Raw genomic sequence first — 25,070 nt, forward strand, 5'->3', positions numbered from 1 at the left:
TCACCACACCATTCTTCCAAATATCCTCAAGCACCTCTGTCAATGATGCACATTGGGTCAGGCGGACTCAATCCGGCGTTTCTCAGATGTTCATTAGGCCTATATTTTTACTTCAAACAGCCAAGATATATCCAGTTTCATCAGAATGTGTGTTTGGGTTGGAATTTTGCTGTGGAATCAGGAAACATTTGTCTGACAACATGAAACCTTTTGGATATATGGTGCTGGGGTGTCAGAACAAATGGGTCGAAAGTATGCATTCTCGTGTGCAGTCAGACACCGTGAGTGGTACTGAGCACATTTTCCTCAACATGGGGTTGTTGGGGGGGAGAGGGAGAGGAGGGATCAGGGGAGGATCTGTTATATGGGAATTAGATGTTCTTGGCCTTACGTGATAGTGGATTTCCCCATTAGATGAAAGGGCAAGTTACCGTGATGCCTGCCTGGGATGGGAAATTGGGCGTCCGTAAAGCATCCGGTCACCACTTTCAGAGGCAGGGAAAGAGTCTGATTCTGCCCGAGCCTAAGGGATCCCTTGGCCTTTCCCGGAATTCCTTTCAAGAGAAATTCAAAATGTCCAGTTGTAAATGTAAACATAAATAGTCTAACAACATTTACTATATTAACCAAGTTTTTAATACAAACCATTTAGAGGAATATCCAATATAAACATGTTTTTATAACTTCCCTACCCTCCCAAGGTTCAACACTACACATCGAAAAAGTTGGATGACAATACACTACCTACCCTGCTTCTTTCCCCTTCCACAGAAACCCTAAGGATACATCCAAAAAGAACGGTGCAAAGCACAGAGGGGGCCGAGAGGTCACTCAGTCCGCCCTCCCTTGGCTCGGGATGCTCGGCTGGGGATGCGCTTAATGCAGGCTGAGTCATCAGGGGGCTGGGTGGACCTTTCCCCTGCCTCCCGCTGCGAGAGCAATGAGGGGTGGACTGAGTTCACAGACCTCAGATCGCCTGTTCCGCGAAAGAAAGGCTCTCTGGCTCTGGGCACCATCATCTTTGTTTTCACCCAAATGCAACAGAAACGTCCCAAATCTGTGGGGTGGGAAACGAAGGGAGGTTCTCCAGTCACTCTAGTGTGCTGCAACCCAGAGCCCAGGAGCTCATGCCGGACACCAGAGTGGAATCTATTGGATTTTTTTTAAAAGTTCTCCAGAGAGCACGCGGTCTCTCAGTACCGAATTCCATTTACGTTCAGTTTTTCTACAGCATCTGCTTGCGCTGCACAGTTTGGGGAGAACACTGTTAGGGAATTACAGAACATTCTTTCTACACAGAGCATGGAAGGAGCATGGTGGGGAATCGAACCAAAACGAATCCGCAGACATAGGACAAGTATTATGAAATTTGTGAAGCATAATCTTGCACCGTGGAATAACTCAAGACTCAATTTTCTGAAGCTTAGTCCACATTAAGACTCCAATTGTCACAGATTTTCTTCCTCTGACTCCCGGGTTCTGCCAACCTCTGGTGGTATTTGCCTTCCATAACTCCCCAGGTACACATCTTTAAAACATTAATAATAAAAAAAGCAATACAGCAACTTGGTTTATTACATGCAGATCCATCTGCATTGTTGCTAAACAGTACACTGGTCCAAAATTACTAAAATACTTAAAAAACTATACATTATGTAAACAAAACATAAATAAAACAGCATAATTCTTTGTACATATAGTTTAGTACAGATTGTTAGAGATTCAGAAATATGTACAATTTTACACCATGGACTGCATCGTCACAATGCATAAATATTTTTTTACAGAAACAAAAATAAGATTTCACAAATGAAAAGACACATTCTACTGGTATTGTAGACACGGTACAATAGTCCAAATTTAGGAGGAAACAAGTTAATGAAAATGTGCAAAAGGCTAGATTAAGCTAAACTAGTCAAACTTGAACTTCTTGTATCGTTAACAGATTGGTCATTCTTGACCGCTATCACACAAACAACTCTTGGAAACATACCTTTATCTGTAAATGAAAGTGAATTATTTTCCTCTTCCCAAGGATACAAAATCCAGCTTCAATGTAATGAGAAGATGAAGGGGGAAAAAAGAAAAAAAAACCCTACGGCTTTCAGTGGTATGATAAAACTGAAAATCCATTTTGGGACTCAAAACAATGCCCAGTATTGAAGACTATTTCTTTCAGTCTCAACTCAAGAGGCAGCTTTATCAGGCTTTTGTAAGCCCGATGACTGAAAAGCAGGGAAGACAGTGGCAGGATTTGGGCTAGTGGATATTATAATTTCAGAACAGGGTGAAGAATTGGGAGGGACCTGAGGTGAATTTATGGCATTCAAAATGGCTCCCTCTGGGCTAACCAACAATTTTTTGGCTGGCATATCTAAATTAAGTACTGGAGTACTACTCGGCTGAGGGTCACCATCAGGGGTGGCTGCTGCCAAAGGAGCTTTAGTTACGAGTGGAGGTGGGGGTGGCCTTATCGCTGAAGATTGCGTCATCACTGGTACCCGGGTTAGGGCAGACGCTTCAGCCGCAGAGGGTTGGGTACAGGCATTTCCAGGAGAATTCACAATTTTTGTAGCGCTCTGTGGGGGCTGATTTTCAGGCTCCTGACTTAATGCATTGCTTGGGATCAGGGCCACCTTCTGAGCAGGATTCTCAAAAGATGCCGCTGGAAACACCGGGCCACTGCTAAAAATGAAAGGATTAGTAGTTATTAGGAGGACATGGCTGCCTACTCCCAGACCCTGGGGCGGGACCACAAAGTGGCTTCCGTTAATCATAATCTGAGTCCCAGGTGCCAGAGGTGTATTGGTGTTAATAACTATCTTCTGCTGAATGCAAGAGTCATTCAACTGACCCCCTACCAGACTGGTTATGCCTGTAGGCCCTGGAGAAGTCTGAAGGGCAGAGGCAACTGGAATACAACTGTAACTGTGTGCTGGTTTTACTAAGTTGAGAGGCATGTGCTGGCTTGGCAGAGGAGCGAAGTTGGCAAAATGAAACGTTTTCCCGGCATTCAGTGAAGCAGACGGGACCAGAGTCGGCGGATAATTCACGTTCGCGTTTGCTGGCACTGGAGCTGACACCCCTGGTGTCTGAAACTGAACCAAAGTCTGTGGCAGCCTCTTCGAAAGGGCTAAAGAATGCGCAGCCCCTGGAACTGCTGCCAGAGGCGAGACGGTGTTGATGATCTTCGGGGAGACAGCGGCAGGTGCGGGCAAGGCAACCGTCACTGGGATCTGCAGAGCCGATGGCAAACACTGAGGAGACACGGTGGGCTGGGAAGTCGAAATCAGCACGGATGACGCCAGATGCCCTGTTTTCACAGTTGAGATAGCCATGGAGTTTCCGAGAGCGGGTGTACACAGGCTATTGGCTAAAACTGACACGATTCTTGAAGAGGTATCATTTCCACCAACCAAAACAGTGGGGCGTGCTCCAGAGGTACAATTTGAGGCTACTGAAATAGAGCTTAGGGACGTACTGGCCGTCGTTACTACAAACATGTTGGCCGCTCTCGTGGAAGGAACCGGTTCACTGAGGGATGGAAGGGTCTGACTGACGAGACTGGAATTCACTGAAACTGAGCTGCCGCTCGTCGACAAAGGCAAAACGAAGCCTTTGCTGTTTTGTTCTTCCGATCCCGCCAGAGATGCATTCTGTACGAGGCTGATCGACGGTACATTCTGTACACTGCCTGGAGTATTTACAATGGCTTGACCTATGTTCAGCCCAATTTTGACATCTTTTATCTGAGACACTGTGGGTGACGGATTGATTTTGATGGGGTTTGCTACGGTAGGAATCAGGACGATCTGAGGTTGCTCGGTGTTTTTGACATATGCGTTGCTTAGGGAGGGAGGGAGGGTTTGCTTTAAGGACTCCGCAATTAGGGTTGAGGTGGAAGTGCCGCTGGGAATTGGAGCGTTAATGAAAACTAGTTTCGGGGCAACGCCTGTGGATACTGGAGTCGGCACCACATTAACTGCTTTGCTGCAGGAGGAAATAATCGACGGAGCTGTGACCAACACAAGTTTAGGGGCGGCAGGGCCGCCGGCCAGTTCCCCGTTTGTGGGGAGAGTTATTTCGGGGCGTGTGACGGGAGACTTCTTGGGGTGAAAGTCAACTTGCGGCTGCGCTAGTGGCGAACGGATACGGTTTGGGTTGGGTTTTCCCGAATTTCCTGTCGAAACGCCAATGACACTAACCGGACTGCTCGATGTCAACGGTACCGATGAGCCGGTTGAAACGGAGGATGGAGAAGACGAAGTTACCTGTACGGTTTTATCCATCACCTGCCCCGGGTTACCGCTGAAGGTGGACTGAGCTGATGCAGGTTTGAGGTCCTTCCCCGCTGGCTGCTTGACGCCAGCAGGGATGGCTGGAATGGAAACAGAAGAGGATGATGGAACAGCCCCAGAAATAGACCCCTGGCCAAAAGGAGGGAGGTAAGATGTCGTCGCTGCTCCTGAAACTGCTGAAAGTGGTGTGGATTTGGGCACCAGAATTGTCTGAAGCTGAGGGGCGTACGTGAAAACTGAACTTGGGGTGAAGCTGTTGGGAGAAATCTGATCTGGATTGGTCTGTACTTTCACAACGCCTGTGTTCCCACCTCGTGTCCTGACAAGGATGGACTGCGAATCTCTTATGCAAACCGTTTTAAGTTCTTGTTTGGCTTCAGGCGAGTCAATTGCTTGCTCTGGGGCTAGACTGTTGACCAAACTCTTAGGATTTGGAGAGCGACTTAGTGTTACAGGCGGAGCGGTCACGGAAATGGTGGGGGAAGCAACGGGCCGAGGGAATGTGACTGGTGAAAGGGTATTTTGGACTTTTCCAGGCTCGCTTTGGCTAGGTTTAACTGCTGATGCGAAAAAATGACTGGTTGAAGTTTCGGAGGGCAGGGGCTGGGGTCTAGAACTATTCACATTTGTTACTGGCATAAAATTACTGTTGAAAATCATACTAGGTAGTTGTGTAGAAATATCTGCAGGAGGGTTAACCAGACCTGGTGCTAAAGAAGAGCTTACATCTGCTGTCGGTGGGCAAGAGGAACGCTGTTTCTCCTTAACCTTCTCTGGGAAAGACTGGATTTCTTTCAAAACAGCTTTTCCTTCCTTGTGCTCAATGAGAAAATTTTTGGGCAAAATAAGAATTTGCTTCATGACTTTTTCACCAGTTGTAGGATCAGTCACAGATTGCCTCTGAATCGTCACAGAATTGTTTTGAAGATCTACCGGCCCACATGGACCACAGGGAATTTTGCAAACCATTTGTAAAGGCCCGTTTGAATTGGTGTGGCAGGTCACTTCTGAGTTTATTGGGCCGGATTCTAAAGGCAAAATAACTGGCTTTTCCAAGGAAATCACATTCCTGTTTTCGGAAGGTGGCAGCTGATTTGTTAAGGTCACTTTGTTCCCAATATTCTTGGCAAGCAAGGCCTGAATAGGTTTGGTCCCTTTCAGGAAACTGGAACCGGACATTGTAGATTCCACTGGGGCAACCATTTCTGGAGACGCCGGTTTGGTTTGTTTGGACTCTCTCAGAGAACAGTCAGTGTCCACCCCGCTTTCTAAACTCAAAACTGTAGCCTCACTTGTGCTTAATTTGGCTTTCTTCCTTGGTGAAAGCTCCTTTGTGCTATTATCCAGATAACTGTTTTGCTTGTACTGACGTTTAAGTGTTTTAGGCAGTGTCTTCTGTACATCTTTAGAAGAAAACTCTTTCTTTAATAGCCTGCTTTTGCCTATGGAAAAATCTATTTCTGACCGTTTCAGAGCATCTGAAAAATGTAAAAACAAGTGAATTATACTTATTACATGCCCACCACTGAAGATGCTGTTAAAAAAACCCACATTTAATAATAACATGTAAAAAATAGTAGCATAACAATTCTACACCAAGACGTTGGGTCGACAGTACCTGAATAAGGTGCCTGGAAAAAGTCAAAATAACTGTGCCCAACTTATGTCAACTACATGGTAAATAAAACATTCGTCTCATCAAATACGTCAACAGAAAATCGGCCTCCCAAACTCACCAAATAAAATATAATTGGGGGAGGGGTGTAAATCTTATGTATTATTAAGTTAACTTATGCCTATGGCCCTGTGGTTTCAAAAGTAAGAGTAAGATACAGTCCTTGCTTTCCAGAAGCTAAAAGGAGATAATACCAACATGAATACATATAAGGCATAGGACACACTTAAACATTTATAAATAAAAATATGCAGAAACGTGACATAAGGGTAAAAATAAAAGTTAAATATTTTATGTATTTGACATCTGTGGTGCTTTGGGGGGTATAGCACTGGGATTGACAACTTGGAGTGAATTTAGATGAGGATCTTTGGGCGGGAGGGGTGTTCAGGGGTGAGAAGCAGCATGGCTCAGTGGAAAGAGCATGGGCTTTGGAGTCAGAGGTCATGGGTTCAAATCCCAGCTCCACCAATTGCCAGCTGTGTGACTTTGGGCAAGTCACTTAACTTCTCTGTGCCTCAGTTACCTCATCTGTAAAATGGGGATTAAGACTGTGAGCCCCCGTGGGACAACCTGATCACCTTGTAACCTCCCCAGCACCTAGAACAGTGCTTTGCACATGGTAAGTGCGTAATAAATGCTATTATTATTATTATTATTATTATTATTATTATTATTATTATTCAGGGTCTGTAGTTTCATGGGGTGTCCCATAAGGTGTCCCCTTAAGCAAGAGGGGCTCAAAAAGCTCTCCCCAGAGTTTGGTGTGGGAAAGCAAATCTGCCGGTCTTGGGAGCTTATAAGGCCTCAACCAGTACCGGAGACCATAGAGCTGGGCTTGGGAGCCTACCAAAGCCTAACGGAATCTCTGGCCCAATACTGGAGTGGGATAGGGTAGGATCTATGTGAGTGGGGCCACAGTGGAATAGAATGGGAACGGGAACAAAGACAAGGAAAAGTGGAAAGGGGAAATGAGCAACAGGAGAGAAGGGAAGGACAAATGTGAAAGGGGGGAAAAAAAGTGGGGGGAATGGAAGAGGGGACTGTCCCTCTACTAGTCCCACCATCTCTGCCTTCTACCACTGCTGGGCTCAGCCAAATGGCTGTGGCTATTATGCCCAGCCTGGGCATCATTCCCCTCTAGACTGTAGACTGCAGGGAATGTGTCTATCAACTCTGTTATACTGTACTCTCTCAAGCACTTAGTACAGTGCTCTGAAAATGGGAAGCGCTCAATAAATACTACGGTTGATTGACTGATTGGGAAAAAATTGCTGCTTCTTGGGTGGCAAGGCCAGAGCCTGGTGGCCCTGCCTCTTCGAGCTGGGACCAGACCTCAAGAACCATATGGTAATTCTGCCATAGCGAGTTATACATCTACCTTGCCTCAGACCACCTCCCAGGACGCCTGGCTGGAGGTGAACTGAACTTCTGGCTTGGTCAACAAGGGGGCAAAAAGGGGGCTCTACTTCTGCCTCCCATCTGACTCCAATGGTTAGGCTGGGCTAGGCTACATCTGTTCACCCTGCTCAAAAAGCTGATGGGGCAAAGCTAATAGTTTTACCCATATAATACCAATCACATGAGGGCCGGGGGAGGGGGGGTGGGGTGGTCCCCTTTGTCCCCTCAGAGTCACTACACCTGTTGTGCACAAGTTGGTCTTTTTAATTAGGAGAATATAGGATCGTCACTTCAATTTCACTCTTCTAGAAACCTTTCCTACTGAAGAGGATTTCATAAGGACCTCAAAAAAGGGGTGGGGAAGTATTTGGGGTGTTCGGAGATCAAGAGTATTTCAAGAGTAGGGTGCAGCCTAAAGGAATGGGAGTGGAGAATTTGCTTTCTTCACCTCTTCAATAAGCACCACAGAAACTTGAGTTTCCTGGAATCGATTCTTTCCTAAGGATAAATATTTACCAAAAAGTTTGTCAAAAGTATGACCAGCTGCTGGGTTCTATCTGATTCTCACTAGCTAGGTAGCCAGCAGTAGGGAATCAGGAGAGACACACAGCCAAGGCCTCCCCTTGCCCCAGCTCTGCCTGAAGCCTGATTCCTGGTAAGCTTGTTGTGGGCAGGGAACACATCTACCAACTCTTTTATACAGTACTCTTCCAAATGTTTAGTATAGTGCTCTGCACACAGTAAATGCTCAGTAGATACAACTGACTGACTGATTAAGATGCTGCTGCTGGTGGGAGTGACTGATCTCCAGGGTTCTGGAAGGGAGCACAAGAGGGCACACTGCAGGCAGCCTTCTTGCACTGGACAGCAGCACTCTTAGGCATCAATAACAGCAGCAGTATAGACACCTCCTGTCTGGAGCAGGAGCAGTGAGGCAGGTAGTCAACAGAGGTGAAGGCAGAGTGGGCTTGGTCTTCTCTCCTGCTGATGCCTGTCCGTGTGTGCAAGGGGGAAGCGGGGGGGGGGGGGGGGGGGGGGGCAGAGAGAGAGAGAGAGAGAGAGAGACAGAGAGAGAAATAGGTAGACAAGAGAGAGAGAGAATCGCTTTCTGGGTGACGAGTTTTTTATTCTAACACTCTCTGTCTCTCTCTCCATCACCCTCTCTCCCTTTGTCACTGTTTCCCCCTTTACCTTTCCTGCATTTTTCTCCCCCTCATCTTGAGCCACACTGTTCCTGTCCCCACAGAAGCTATGCCCGCTAACACTGTATCTGCCAGAAATGAATAATCACTATTCACCAATTTCGTTTCCTTTTACATTATTTAATAATAATTTATTAGGTTGGTATTTTCTTTTACAAATAATAATTTGCATCTTTTATAAAGGGCAGCCCACGTACGAATGTACTACCGTTATAATTGGCCCACCCACAGGAAAGAGTTTGTCATGCTCGACTGACAGTCCATGTCACTGTGACTACAGCAATGAGACCGACATTTTAAAGCCTGCTTCAAACCTTACTTTAAGCATCATTATTCTGAAAATAATGCACAGAGAAAATAAAATAAATTACAGGAGGACAGTAATCAATGTTCAAAACGTGCAAGAGCCATTTCCATCATATCCTCTGGAAGAAAGAATGTGCATTGTGGGCTAGCTTCTAAATAAACTGTAAATTTTCCTTTGAAGACTATGGGTCCAACCTGTGGCTTAGAAGTAAAAAAAAAAAAAAAAAGCAGCTCTACAAGTGGGGCAGACACAGCTCCCTAGATGCTGTGAGGTGTTCCTTGAATCCGATGGCAGGACCACTTATGCTCCACCATCCATCAAGCCAGTGACCACTTATGCTCCCCAAGCTGGCTCCCTGGGAGGTAAAAGAAGGGGTCCCATTCCTTCTGCAGTAACACAAACCACTTGTTTGCTCTGCCTTGCCTTTTTTTCAGGTCAGAATGGCTCAGAGAGTAAGAATGGACAAATCCCCAGTGCCCTCCAGCTCTGTGGAGTAGGATTACAGATGAGCTTTCATAACTCCAAGTAAAAGAAAAAAGCCTCCTTGAACCATAGCAAGAGGCACCTAGCCACACGGTGAGCTTTCTCACATAAGCGGCCTGTTATTATTACTACTATTATTATTATTATTACGGTGCTTGTTAAGCGCTTACTATGTGTCAAGCACTGTTCTAAGCGCTGGGATAGATACCAGTTAATCAGGATGGACACAGTCCTGGTCCCATATGGAGCTTGCAGCCTGGCCAGTTTTCAATAGGAGCCAATTTTGTTTGTCCTCATGTCTTTCCAGCTGCGGAGATGAAGAAGCCATTATTTTCTCCCCCACCACTTTGGGGCTGGACTCAAGCCTTGATCGTCCCAGTCACTGACGAGCCCTCAGAGCTCCCAAGGAGGGTTGAAAACACCTAAGAATTTTCAGCACAACTGAAAAGGCCCCAAATTGGGTCTTTTGGAACTTTAACTTTCTGAAGTTATCTTGACTGTTTCAAACCAAGTTCTACTTTCTCTCTGCCTCTCTTTCATACCCCACACTCAAAATGGAAAGGTGGCACCCATGGATGTCACCAAATTTCCCCAAATTCTTCCTTTTTTTTCTTTATAAAAGGTACAACTTTTTAAGCACTTACTCTGTGTCAACCACTTTACCAAGCACTTGCCAAATTACCCCATCCTCTTATACAAGTCCTAAATGAGCTCAAATTTGCCTCTCTTCCTCCAAAGGGTGAATCAGAATGAGCTTGATGCCTACCTGAACCACGACGCTCAGTCTCAAAAATATCCAGATGTTCTATATATTCTATAGGTTTTTTGACTTCTACCCTGGCAGACTCTTTTACGGAATCTACTTCAGCTCTTTCCCTAGCCCACGATTCTCGGGAAAATATATCATGGTCTGGCTGTTTTATGAATTCATCATAGTCCTTCTTCAGTCGACTCCTGAAATGGAAAGCCAAAATTATATTTTGTATATGTTTCAAGCTCATGATAAAATAATTTCAACATAGGGAACGTGTCTACCAACTCTGTTGTGCTGTACTCTCCCAAGCGCTTAGTACAGTGCTCTGCACATAGTAAGTGCTCAATAGATACTACTGATGATGATGATACCCAACCCTTTAATATTATAACTGATAATGCATTAATTAATCCCAAAGGTCTCTAGACTGTAAGCTTGTGGGCAGAGAATGTGTCTACCAACTCAGTTGTATTGTACTCTCCCAAGTGCCTAGTACAGTGCTCTGCACATAAGAAGCACTCAATAAATACCACTGATAGATTGACTTCCCACTATCTGGTCAGTTTAGCAGATGACAACTCAACTCTTCTGAGAATAAGAGTTTCCTCCCTGCCATTTTGGCACTTGAAGAATTAAGTCAAGTGTTTCTGGGATGTGCTGCTCTACCCAACCATCTACTGGGTCTTTCTTCCTCCTTCCTTCATACTATTTCAAGGTGATAAGTGAGAGTTGGGTGGGTTCTGGATTGGTTTCTAGGTGAATCTCAACTTTTGTCAGCCATATTTTTCAAATCACTTTTTAATACTGTCAAAACAAAACACAGATTATCTTTATTCTTTGCAGTACCTTTACAACATAAACAAGTTAATCGACCAATCAATGGAGTTTATGGAGTTAGGATTTAAAACCAAAAAATACAAGCAACTCTATCACTACTATCCGCGTTTTCTGTTGTTACTATATTTTGTGACGCATTGGAAAACGCTTTACACTGACAAGCGCAAGGCCAGTTTGTCGAGGTGGCGACCTGCCTGTTTTCTGATTTCACTAAAGGAGGTCCTAGAGAAAATAAATTGCAGCCCAAGAGATTTAGATGACACTCTACAAACACCTGCTTGACTATGAGGATTCAGAGATACTGGAACTGGATCTCATGGATTATTTGAGGATTTTTTTTTCCTTAGAGAATTGTATGATCCTCATGAAAATGTGAAAACATTTCTCTAGGAGGTTTCGTGGAACAGGTTAGGTGAAAACCAATGGCCCTTTGGGGCCTAAATTTAAAAACAAAAGTAATCAGTTTTAAAAGATTGATAAACTTGACGTTACCTGTTTCTTTGAAAAGCCTTCACTAGCTTTGGTTCCCATGGCAGCAATTCATTTAGAAGGCGCATCAATGTACTGTGTAGTTCCTTTACAGCTTGCCTCCGATGATTCCATTTTCCCTGTAAATGAACATGAGATTTTTTTTTAGGACACTGTACCTGCAGCAAATGAATACATTAATTCACTAAAATGCCATCCAGCTCTTCTATGGGTGGATTAAAAGAAAAGCAAACAATCTTTTGAAAATCTGGTAAAATGATTTTTTTTTACAGTATTTGTTAAGGGCTTACTATGTGCCAGCCAGTGCACTAAAGTGCTGGGGTAGATACAAGATAATCGGGCTGGACACAGTCCCTGTCTCACATAGGGCTCATATTCTTAATTGCCATTTTACAGATGAGGTAACTGAGGCCCAGGGAAGTTAAGTGACTAGCCCAAGGTTACACAGCAGACAAATGGTGGAGCTGGAATTAGAATCCAGGTCCTCTAACTCTAAGGCCTGTGCCCTTGCCACTAGCCCACACTGCTTTTCAACCTGGTAAGATTGCTTCCAGAAACTGCATCACATACCTTGACATTTTAAATCACACTTATGTGTAGGCAAGATAGCTTCACTCTGACTTTTATCCCTGCACCTTTCCCAAGAAGTCTGAATAGAAAATTGGTTGAAATTTCTAGTTTACTGTTAGGCCAACAGTTAGGACTTGGGGCAAACATACTCTCATTTCAAAATTTTTCAAAGCAATATTTTTTTTAGTTAAAGTAAAAAGTATTTTATCCTTTTCAACTCCAAGCTTGATTTTCCCAGATTTTAATAGATGTATGAATTAAGGGTTACTAGGTTATGAGTAGACAAAGATATTATTTTAAACTCTGGATAATTTACATGTATACAGAACACATTTTCCCCATGCATTTTCACAGAAGTGAAGCTACACCCTTATAAATATTGGAGAAAAAGGACGAAATTATAGAAATTCACAGTTGACTTGTATAATACGAGGAAACATATACTATGCAAAATTAGTAAAGAACAGTTGGAAAACCAAAGAATCTTTAAGTTACTATGCATAGTCATATTAAAATAAATACCCACTAAAGAAGTGTGCACCCACTCAATTCTCAAAAATTGCACATTACCCACCATTGCTACTTCTTCCAAAACAAAAACACACAAAACTATGTTACTACCAATTAAGATGAATATTAAAATGCTTAGAAGAGAGAAATCTCCTTCACCATACCTGTTGAGTATGTCAGGTTGCACATATACATAACATTAAAGCAGGGATATTTTAGATATGTGGAATATAAATATCACCAAGCAAAATTATGATCAATTTTCTTGCCTGTATTTGAAAAATCTCAACTATCTGCCAAATAAATTTAGTTTCCTATATTTAATACCTTTCTAGCATTGAATATTCTAATTTAAATAAAGAAAAAATTTATTTTTGTGTTTTTAAATAATCAAAACGAAGAGCCCTGAACCACTTCCGAGAAGCAGCGTGGCCTAGTCGAAAGAGCAGGGGGCCTCCAAGTCAGAAGGAGCTGGGTTCTAATCCCAGCTCTGCCACATGTCTGCTGTGTGACCTAGGGCAAGTCACTTAACTTCTCTGTGCCTCGGTCACCTCATCTGTAAAATGGGGAATAAGACTGTGAGCCCCATATGGTACAGGGATTGTGTCCAACCCAATTTGCTTGTACCCTCCCTAGCACTTAGTACAGTGCCTGGCACATAGTAAGCACTTAACAAATACCATAATTATTATTATTATTCTGGCTCTCACCACCCCAAAAGTTGGGGGTGGGAGCAGTCTGAGAATAATGAGAGAAAGGGGGGGTGGAGAGGGGATGAGTAGAGAGGGAGAGAGAGGACAGGGGAGAGAGAGGAGAGAGGAAGATGAAGAGGGAGAGGGAGAGAGTACATGCGTACACATATATGGGCATGGCAGCTAAGCTACAGAAACCTTGCTCTTATCCCCAGAAGGTCACAAAGACTGCAGAGGGTCTGGGAAAGCACTAGAGAGAAGACATATGGTCCATTCAATCATGTGTCTTTCTATGTTCACTACAGAACAAAAGCACAATACCACTTAAAAAGAGGTTCAAGATGGCTTTTTTCCACATAACATAGTAATCCATCCATGCTCACAAAAATACACACGTACAGTATTCAGCTGGTCTCAACGGAAGCGGTAAGTTAAACAATGGAAGTAATACTAATACCCAATCAATCAGTGGTACTTATGGAGAGTTTACTATATGCAGAGGACTTGTAAGCACTTGGGAGAGTACAGTACAACAAAACTAGCTGACACAGTCCCCTAAAATTCATTGCCATTTTATCTTCTTAAATCCTTCCAGTTTGCTTATCTTGTGAAATGTTTTTGTCATCTGACTTTTTTTTGCATGTGCTCTGATTCTTTTCTGTTATTCCCTACTTTCCTGAATGGTCTTTGCGTAAACCTACTTGAGGTTATTCAGAGACAACCATTTTGAACATTTATTAGTAATAAATACCACTACAATATGGAACACTCACATCACTCCCCTTGCCTTCATCATCAATGGCTAAGCAAATTCATCAAAAACTTGATTAGGGCCCAAGTTTAAGAGGTTCACAATCCACAGTAGGCTAAAATTGCAACAATTTCCCTAGAAATTACTCTCTCAAGAAACGATATTCAATAAGATGGCTGGTGTTTTCCTGATTTGAGTCCAGCATGGGTGGGGAGTAACAGCCTACTTTTATTGGGTACGCTCATCAAGCCTTGAATTATGATGCATGCTAGAAGCTAACGAAAGCAAAAGCTTCAAAGGCTAGGGATATTTTCCGTCTCTAAGATGTATATGTTATGTAGGACAACAACAAAGAGCAGCCATCGCATTTCTTCTAGTTTTAGGAGAAATAATAAGTTTTCAAGATTCCATTTCCTACGGAAATTTAAGGATAATGGTTGAAATTGCAAGAGCAATTCTTTAAAGTGGGTCAGATTTTCAGCAACAGAAAGTAGCATGGGATTTGCTTTTCTCCAAGCTTTTCTGCAATACTGAAACAAGGGGAGACAATAAAATGTTAACTTTACCCTAAAATTCCCAGATTTCTGTTTAGTTGTCACTAGTGATAGGCTTAAATATGATTTAAAATTCCAAACCAAAAAAGCAGAGAAACAAAGAAGCAAGGTTTCCGTTCTTCCAACAGAACTGGAGGATACAAATGGGAGGAAAAGAATGACTGCAACAAAGTGTGAAATGTCCTTATACTTTTAATCTATCTGGGTCAACAAAAATTTCACCCTAACTAAAGGGGATGGATTGTACTAAGGCTTTTGATGGAACAATGATCTGAAATTGTGTTTTAAGTAAAACAGTGAAAAAATCTATTTTATAAGCTTTACATGCTTAAATGTACGCCACAGCAATTTTCCACTAACGGTGGAGGTGAAGGAGCAGTTTCCTGAAAAACTGCCCCAGTGTTGTTTTCTTGGATGGAAGAGTAAAAATTCACCGAGTCTGCCTCGAAAGATGGCAAACTTGTGACTTCCAAACAATTTCACCACAGAAAAGTGAATGAACCAAGAATGTCGAGACAGGCAGCATTCATCAGAGCACCAGAGGCATCCAAAACAATCTAAATTGGAAGCTTACCTACTATTCCTTTCTTATTCAATGTCCATAGCAGCTGCAGATTGCCAGCTCCCTCTCCATGTGAAGCCCCAGCCTGCACTATACTGGAGGCGTTACAATCACCACGGGAGCCCACTGTAGAATGGAGCTTGGTCTACAGTGATAAGGTAAATCCTTTTTTAAGAAAAAAACAATATTATGCAGTTTCATAAGTTGGTTTTTTCCGATTTTATACCCTATAGGATATAGATTACAAAAATACTAAAATAAACTTACAAAACCACACAATATTGTAAAAGTGAAAGACGTGTATAGAGGTAAACGCTCGGTTCTGCCTAAACGTGCACTTTCACTACGTGTTTCGGCTAGAACCCGACGGCAGAAAAGAGGGCCGGGGTGGGGGTGTTCTTCCGACAACGTGTGTCTGTTTGGCTACAGTACGATGCGATGTCGGAAGAAATGGTTGTGCGCATGCACGTGGCATCGGACTCGGGGTGAGTTTTCCTTAACGTGGGGCTCTGCAAGAATGCAGTCCCCACGTTATAAGAGAACTGGGGATATTTGGGAGCGGAATGGCAGGGGAGAAGGGAAACTTACCTCAACACTAAAGGACAGCTCCCTTCTGCTGCAGAATTCTGAGATGGGTACGACAGCACCAGCATAATGCATGCTGGACTGTCACAAGGAGAGGGAGCTGGCAATCTACAGAGGCTAGGGACATTGGACACCTAAAAGAAAGAAAGATGAAAATAAGTAAGTTGGTGGGTCAGGAGGGATTCAATAACTCTTACCACACTGCTCTTTGGGTGTATTCTGACATTTGAAAGGCTTTCTATTTGGGTCAAACTGAGTTGCGGGGGAGAACTGGCCTGATCCGGCCTAACACATCTAACACTGAGCAGATTTGCTTGCTCACAGCTCCAAACGAGCAAAGGAGCTGCTCAGAGCCAGTTAGGAACAGGGTGGATGGAGACACAAGATAGAGGAGTCTGTATTCCTCAAACCCTCCCTTCTCACCCCTCACACGCTCAGGCCAAAATTTCCGGGTAACGATTTCAGAGCCAGTATGGTCCTGGAGAAAGATGTCACATTTAATACCCTGAGTGAACTGAATGGCCTACATTTTAGCTCCTGAGGCTATTTGTGGAGAAAACAGATATCAATAGTCCTAAGAAGTTTGAGTGAAAATTAATAATGGTATAAATCTTTCAAACACTTGTTGAGCTGCTTTTCAAGTAACTGAGTCCTTTTTAGATGCATAATTGCAGATTCTTCTGCCTAACATGGAAAGAAGAGAGGAAAAACTGGAAAGTACAGTCCTTCCTTTGAAGTTTGACTTTTTTAGTGGGAGTGGAGTAAAAAAGAAACACAATCCAAGTTTAATTTTTGACGACTTTCGAAAGAAGTATGAAAAGGTTTTGCCACCAGGAAAACTAGCAATATGTGAATAGCTGTGACACATACCACACTGTGCAAAACACCTACATCAAAACTACCTGTGTATTTTGGGAGCATATAGGAGATCAACCGCAACTCCAGCTACTCCCTCGATTGCTACGAATGACTCAAAGGCAAGCGAATGAAAAGTAATTGTTGATTCTCCCATAATGCAGTCATTGAGCCCCTGAAGAACCTTACATTATGGGAAAATTGCATTGCCTTGACTGACGCCAGGCACCTGCACACAAGTTTTTCTTACACCACACTTACTTACACCGTGGACTGTGCTGTATTCGGGCAGACACATCTTGTGGAAAGAACATTCCCGAATTCTTCAATAGCCTTCCATCCAACTGTGCAATGAAAATGCATGTTCTAGGAGAACTGACTGTATGACTTCTCACGTTCTTTTCGGTCTTCAGGACATCTCTAATTGGATGCCCTGCCTCTTTTTTCCCCTCAAACATTCTCTCCGAACTCTCTGATCAGGGTCAGCACCACCACAGCCCTCCTGTTCTTCAATGTTAGCAATCCTGGGATCATCTTGACATCTCTTTCACTCACTAACTTATGTCCAGTCTGTTCACAATAACAATCTGTTCACAATAATCTGTTCATAATAATCATCTATTCAATCCATCGATTCTTCTGTAGCAGCATTCCATAAGTCCACTCTTACAGTCAGAGTAGATCTCAGTCGTGGGCCAGGTTTAGCCAGAGGGTCCCCCGATACCCAATCTGAATGCCAGTCAACTGGCAGATTTTGCTTCCTCTTTCTACTGCTACCTCCTTGTGTACCACTGCCAGATCACGCAGTAGAGGAATGGGAGATTAAGGGGACTCTGCCCACTTATTTTTTGTTTTTTGTCGGGGTGGGAGGGTTGATTTTGTCCTGCTCAGCTGAGCTCAGGAAGATAAAATCAAAACAAAGTATGCTGTGCTTGCTTTCACCGATGTCACCCTGGAGGAATCATGTTGCGCACACAGCCAGGGCCACAATGACCACGTAAAGGGTCTTCACCCCCCTTTTAATACATAAGCCCTGTGCTCGGGCAAATCTTTCAAAATCTGGGGGTTTGGGAAGGGCTGTTCTGACCCTGACAAATCTCTGCCTGGGTAGGGCTTGTTCAAAAGGCATTATTAGCATGGTTAAGTGGAAAGAGCACAGGCTTTGGAGTTAGAGGTCATGGGTTCGAATCCCGGCTCCACCAATTGTCAGCTGTGTGACTTTGGGCAAGTCACTTCATTTTTCTGGGCCTCAGTTACCTCATCTGTAAAATGGGGATTAAGACTGTGAGCCCCTCGTGGGACAACATGATCACCTTGTAACCTCCCCAGTGCTTAGAACAGTGCTTTGCACATAGTAAGTACTTAATAAATGCCATTATTATTGTTATCATTATTATTAAAAATTAGCCACGGTTTCTTCAAAGCCCTTCTAAAAATGAATCTCTTTCCTCCAAAAGGCACTCCCCAATTAAGTCTCCCCACCTTTCCAGTCATACCTTTCCCCCAGCCCTCTTATAACTTGGAATGAAGTTTCATGCCCCATTGTAGTCACACTCCACCTTGCAGTTTTCCTTAGGTCATAGTGGCCTTTTTGCTTCTGTTTTCTACCTCTTCATCTATCCATTTATTGCTGGGACAGTATACTGCCTTTGTAGCAGAATTCTGTGGCTTCTTTCGGTTCCATGCTGCCAATTAAAATCTTTGGTCATGTGTAAGGTGAAGGCTGGTAAATGACTTCCATTTTCTTCAGATTTATTGCCAGTGCAGAGAGCCATGACTCAATCATTTATGTCTTTTTTTAAAAAAAAATGGTATGTGTTAAGCGCTCATTCTGGGCCAGGCACCGTACTAAGCCCCGGGGTCGACAGAATCTAATCAGGTTGGACACAGTCCCGGTCAATCAATCAATCAATCAATCATAATTATTGAGCACTTACTGTGTGCAGAGCACTGTACGAAGCGCTTGGGAAGTACAAGTTGGCAACATATAGAGACAGTCCCTACCCAACAGTGGGCTCACAGTCTAGAAGGGGGAGACAGAGAACAAAACCAAACATATTAACAAAATAAAATAAATAGAATAGATATGTACAAGTAAAATAAATAAATAAATAAATAGAGTAATAAATATGTACAAACATATACACATATATACAGGTGCTGTGGGGAAGGGAAGGAGGTAAGACGGGGGGGATGGAAAAGGGGACGAGGGGGAGAGGAAGGAGGGGGCTCAGTCTGGGAAGGCCTCCTGGAGGAGGTGAGCTCTCAGTAGGGTCTTGAAGGGAGGAAGAGAGCTAGCTTGGCGGATGTTGGGAGGGAGGGCATTCCAGGCCAGGGGGATGACGTGGGCCGGGGGTCGACGGCGGGACAGGCGAGAACGAGGCACGGTGAGAAGATTAGCGGCAGAGGAGCGGAGGGCGCGGGCTGGGCTGTAGAAGGAGAGAAGGGAGGTGAGGTAGGAGGGGGCGAGGTGATGGACAGCCTTGAAGTCCAGGGTGAGGAGTTTCTGCCTGATGCGCAGATTGATTGGTAGCCACTGGAGATTTTTGAGGAGGGGAGTAACATGCCCAGAGCGTTTCTGGACAAAGACAATCCGGGCAGCAGCATGAAGTATGGATTGAAGTGGGTCCCACAGGAAGCTCACGGTCTTAATCCCCATTTTACAGATGACGTAACTGAGGCCCAGAGAAGTTAAGTGACTTGCCCAAGGTCACACAGCAGACAATCTGCAGAGCCGGGATTAGAACTCGGGTCCTTCTGACTCCCAGGCCCATGCTTGTGTCTTGTGTTCGTGCCTCTAGATCCCAAATCCTGAACTACTTATTCAAAAACTTTTGATGATGCTCATATTCTGTTGAAAGAGGCTCCTAGTTGATCAGAAGCATATTATAACTCCAGCTTGCAGCTGTTTCATTGCACCCTCTAACGCGGCAGCCTAACATAGGTCAGATATGACCAGATCTACCATACAGTCCTGTTTCGCTCTGACAGTCCTTCAATTCTAACTTGACCACACATCATCATAGAGTAGCTCGTGAGCCCTGGTGAACTCCTCAGGACACCTGAGCTTGCTTAGCAGTTTGCAGAGCCCTGGTCTGTTAAATGTGTCAAATTCTTTTGTAAAGTCCAAAACTACAGTTTAAAAGTTTAGGTGTTGCTCTCTGTGCTTTCTAATCTGTCACATTGTGAAGATTCTATCAGCTGTGCCTGAGTTCTTCTGAGTCCATGCTGCGATTCAGGTAGCATACAAGTGACTATGCCCTTCAGTAATTTCTTCTAAAGGCCCGTGGCTATGGCCTAGGCCCAATCTCCTCCCAGTTTCCTCAAAATAAGGGTTTGGCTTTAATTCCTAGCAGGTCCAGATTACCCCAAGCCACCATGAGTGGTCATGACCTTAACCACATTTAGGTGACTTATTTTACGAAGGCAATTTCACAGACAGATTACTGCCATAGGGTGATTGTGTAGCTCCTGTGAGTTCATCTCCCATCAGTCAGTGGGCAATCACTGGAGAATAGTATTGTTAGACCCATTTGTAAACAAAGCCAAATCAACTGGAAAAAGAGAAAGGTAGCTACAGAACCAGAAGCCCACAAAACAATTACAAGGAGTTCTCAGGTATAATGGTGGGTTTGTGACGGAGAACCTCGTGTTATAGGAAAATCATGTCACAGTGACCATTGATTCAACGGGAATTAATGGGGTTAGAGCCTAGATGGTTCAAAAGCATCACCGTGACTGACTTTTTAAATTAGAAATTCCTATATTATTGTTATGTCTTCCACCAGCTGAATGTCTTAAACCACTGCCACTCTCTGTTGCTTCACTGTATTAAATACAAAACACAAAGTACTGCATGGTGCATTATGAGAAGGCTGAGAAGTGCAGCAGCATCTGACCTGGACTGATTCATTCACTGGTATTTATACTGTGTGAAGAGCACTCTATTAAGTGTTTGGCAGGGTATAAAATAATAGAGTTAAATGTGATCCCTGCCCTCAAGGGGCTTACAGTCTAGTGATAGGAAAGTTAGGTGGAGCAGAGGACACGGAAGGAAATGAATTAAACACTTTTCAGCCTGGAAGAAGATGAGCACTCATGAGAAGTCTGAATTAAAATTAGTTGTTACTGAACTACCAACACCTATGCTATTATTATTACTATTAACAGCTCTACATAATGAATATTCCCGTCTACAGTGACAAAACAAGAAACAGAAAAGGCTTATGGAATGTGGAGCAAATGGCAAGACGACTGCACCAACTGAGATCACAGGAGGGAAAGAAAAGGCATCGAAGAGAGGAGAAAGGCCCTCTCCACCCCAGTGCCCCCACACCCTATACTAAGTCCTAGCACATGCCGCCCAAGTTTCCCCTGGTGTAATCACAGGGACTCAAATTAGAAGCTAAAAGATAGAGCTACACCTGGGGCCCAAACCGGGCTATGGTTCCTGTGGAGAGGATGCCTCAAAAGATTCAAGTGGGCTACATCAGATGCGGGGCCAGAAGAAATGGTATATGCTTAAAGCTGCCTACCTATGAGACCCACAAAATCACAGCTTTGCCCCATAAATGGGTACCGGTAGTCCTCGACTTAGAGACGGACTGCACTTACAACAATTCTAAATGTACACCCCGTGTCTGCTTGACAATACATCCGTTTCAACTTTACAACGCTTGCCTCCTTTGTGGCAGCAGCTCCTGGGGTGGGGGTGATGAGGACAGAAGCCACGGGGAAATAGAGGAACGATTTTAAAAGCGGTTATGAGGGAATGGGGTGGTTTCAAGGGGTCAGGGGTGGTTACCTGATCGCCAGGCAGAGTCACCAGAGACGGTCGACATGTCCATTTTACTTCCGATGAAGTAAAAGTCGGCTACCCTATCGTGGAACCTTTCTGACTCAATATAAATATATTAATGTAGCTATAATACTCCTCTATAAACTAATTCAATAAATAATTACCAGTCATTTGGGTAAAAATAGGGTTTGCATTGTTCCTATGAGAAAACTGGCTCCAACTTACAACATTTCTAATAACTAATGATAATAATTGTGATATTTCTTAAGCGCTTACAATGCGTCAGGCACCGTACCATGCGCTGGGGTAGATACAAGCAAATTGGGTTAGACGCAGTCCCTGTCCCACATGGGGCTCACAGTCTTAATCCCCATTTTCCAGTTGAGATAACTGAGGATCAGAGAAGTTAAGCAACTTGCCCAAGGTCACACAGTAGACCAGTGAGGGAGCCAGGATTAGAACCCAGGCCTGTGCTCTATCCACTAGATACTTAGTATGCAATTTTCAGGAACCAACTGCGTGGTAAGTCCAAGGACAGTCTGCATTCCCAGGATGTGCAGGAACAACTACCTTGATTTTGAAATCCTCTTGCTGAGAAAACAAATATTGAATCGATGCAAAATGGTAAAAGAGACTCACTGTGGCATGGGTTCCTCCTACTGATAGGCACACTAACCCAAAACGCACCTATGGCCGAAAGCAACCTCTCTTCCAAGTCTAAGACCCCTGAGAACTGGTGTCCTCGATCCCGAGACCTGGCTCCTACTCTCCTCCTCCCCATCCACCACCAATAAGGATATTCAGCACTTAGAACAGTGCTTTGCACATAGTAAGTGCTTAATAAATGCCATTATTATTATTATTATTATTACCTTACTACCCAGAGAATGAGAACTTGCCCACCACTGCTGATGCTCCATAGGCGTGCAAGTCTACAGGAGCCCTCCTTATCACTGGGCAAGCCGCTGGGGGCCATTAGGGACAGGAGCAGCCTAGAGAATTCCAGGGAACTCTAAGAGAGCAAGTGGATGAGATAAAGACAGTTGAGATGGAGAGACAGATCGAGAGGGAAGAGAGGGGAAAAAGTAGGGAGATGGTATGCACAGAGAGAAGTTGTGAAAAGAAAAGGGCAAGAAGAAGATGGTCGGAAAAGAGGGACATTCAGAGAGGCCGAGAGGGGGGTGGGGATGAATCAGGCACATGAGGGAAGGGGTAGAAAAAGGGAGCTACACCGTAAGTAAATGGCAAGAACTGGAGAGGAGAGGGCCCCAGAAGGGGACAAAGGACCCAGGAATGGGGAAGGAAAAAGAGGAATCAACAGTATTTATTGAATGCCCCTGTGCAGAGCACCTGTATTCAGAGCTTGGGGAAAGAAAATAAATACGCTCAAGGAACCTACAATCTAAAGGCGAAGACAGATGACAATTTATTCACAAATAAGAGCAGTGGGCAAGAGAACAAAGCTACAACTAGAATAAAAGGAGTATGGAAAGATTAGATGAGTAAAATGAAAAACAAGTAGTGTAAGTAATTCAAATCACAGAAAAGTGCCAGGGATTGCTTGGACAAGAACTGGGGAGGTGGCTGCTAATCAGGAATGCTTCCTGGAAGAGGTGAGTTTTCAGGAGGGTTTTGAAGATGGGAAAGAATGTGGTCTGGCCAATTTGATGGGGAAGGGGTTCCAGGCAGGGGGAGGGCATTAGTGTCCGACTGGATGTGGGAGAGCAAAGACAAGGTCATCTTGGGAGAAGTGAAGAGTGCAAGCTGGGGTATAGCAGGAAAAAAGAGCAGATATACAAGAGAGAGTGCTGGTGCAGAGCCTTGAAACCACTGGTCAGGAAACTTCCATCTTATGTGGAGGGTAATAAAAAGCCATTAGAGGATTTTTCAAGTGGTGTTGGTTATTCCAAACAATATTTGAGAAAGATGATCTGGGCCAAAGAGCCAAGAGGGGAGAGGGTAGTAGAAGGAAGTCCAGGGAGGAGGCTGATAGTTACCTACTTGAGAGAAGGTGAGAGCTTGTAACAGGGTGGAGGGCTGGAGAGGAAGCTAGCAGACCTGGGAAATATTGCAGAGGACCAACCAGCAGGATTTAGAGATGGACTGAATGTGAGAGTTAAAAGATAGGGAGTCAAAGATGACACCAAGATTGGAATATCTTAGAACAGTAGGAAGGTGTTGACTGGGATGGGAAAGTTAGGAGGAGTGGATTTAGGAGTGAAAATGAAGCCTTTGGTTTAGCAAGTAGAGTTGGAGTTGGTAGCGGAACTGTCTTGGAGAGAGAAAAATCAAATAACTAAGGAAAGGGTTCAAAGGAAAAGGGAAAAGAGGAGAGGCAGCCTGAGGAATCAGGAGGGATAGTGAACATATCATCATCAATCGTATTTATTGAGCGCTTACTGTGTGCAGAGCACTGTACTAAGCACTTGGGAAGTACAAGTTGGCAACATATAGAGACAGTCCCTACCCAACAGTGGGCTCACAGTCTAAAAGAACATATGGACAGCTACTGAGAGACAAATAAGTACAGAGAAAGGTAAGTGAGGAGGAAGAGCCAAACAGACCAACAAGGAAGCTGAGGAACATAAAGAAAAAGGAGGGAGAGTATTAGGGGTAAAGGAAAAGGTGGGAGAATATTAGGGGGAAAGGAAAAGAAAAGAAAAGGAAAATGAAAAGGGGGGTGGGAGGAAGCATATACAGCGTCTAAGCCAGGCAGAGATGGGTTATTTCAGATAGCTAGTGCTAAGTATCAAGAGTACACATACATGCCAGGGTCACTAAACTTCCCATTAATAATTTTAACCTTTCTTTAGCCAGATATCTCAATGGATAAAAATATATTAGAGAGAACTATGGTAAAAATTAATTATGGATTTTTCACACTCACAGTGAAAACTTGGAAAAAATGTTAGTAATGCAGATGTTTCTCATCACAATTTAGTGAGAAACAAACTTATTAGTGTGTTATAGCAAACTCCAAAACTTAAACGGAACAAACCAGAAAACAAAAGTATGCCATTAACACGAGGTCAGTATTTAAAATAAAAACTTAAATACAGAATATAAAAAAAGGTTTCCAGCTATTTTCTATGATTAGCTTTCACCCAATCACGTATGACCAAGATATAACTGTGTATTATTAAAAAGAGTGCAGAAGGTAGCAAGCACATTTTACTGGAAATATGATTAACATAAATTTCCAATAACACTTACCGTTTTTTTTCTATGGTTTTCCAGATCTTTGAGTTCACTCTCGATTTTCGTGATTAATTCCCTGAGTTCATCAAGATTAGTGCAAATAAGCTAAAAAAACAAACAAACCACAATTTCAAAACATATAATACTTAAAACCAAAACTGAGTTAAATGTACACTACATTTTATGTGTTTTCTTTGTAGGAACATATGACCAAGAGAAAACAAACAAACCTGCAGAGTTTACAAAAAGGTTCTTATTTGCCAAAGTTCAGGAACTTTGGGCATTTAATTGGCAGTGATATTCTGCTATGGTACATCTGAAATTCTAATATAGCATCCCATCTGTCAAGAGTGCTTGAGACACTCAAGAGTGTCTCTCGCTCCGTCCCTTCTCCCCTCCTTAACTTCCATCTTCAACTGCTCACCCTCCACTGGTTCCTTCCCCGCTGCCTTCAAACATGCCCATGTCTCTCCCATCCTAAAAAAACCCTCTCTTGACCCCACCTCACCTTCTAGTTATCGCCCCATCTCCCTCCTACCATTCCTTTCC

General features: G+C 43.6%; 1 protein-coding gene across 1 annotated transcript in view; it reads right to left on the bottom strand.

Annotated features, from left to right (window-relative positions):
- Positions 1 to 633: 633 nt before the first annotated feature.
- Positions 634 to 25,070, bottom strand: part of KIAA2026 (KIAA2026 ortholog) — an 83,221-nt gene continuing 58,784 nt past the window's right edge. The window contains exons 6-9 of the mRNA XM_038769517.1: positions 24,537 to 24,626; positions 11,450 to 11,565; positions 10,133 to 10,320; positions 634 to 5,776 (exon numbers count right to left, since the gene is read on the bottom strand). Of these exons, the coding sequence (XP_038625445.1) occupies positions 2,187 to 5,776; positions 10,133 to 10,320; positions 11,450 to 11,565; positions 24,537 to 24,626 (3,984 nt within the window). The 3' untranslated portion in view covers positions 634 to 2,186. The remainder of the gene's footprint in view (positions 5,777 to 10,132; positions 10,321 to 11,449; positions 11,566 to 24,536; positions 24,627 to 25,070) is intronic.

The sequence above is a fragment of the Tachyglossus aculeatus genome, chromosome X4, assembly GCF_015852505.1.
Source record: "Tachyglossus aculeatus isolate mTacAcu1 chromosome X4, mTacAcu1.pri, whole genome shotgun sequence".
NCBI classification, from domain to species: domain Eukaryota; kingdom Metazoa; phylum Chordata; class Mammalia; order Monotremata; family Tachyglossidae; genus Tachyglossus; species Tachyglossus aculeatus.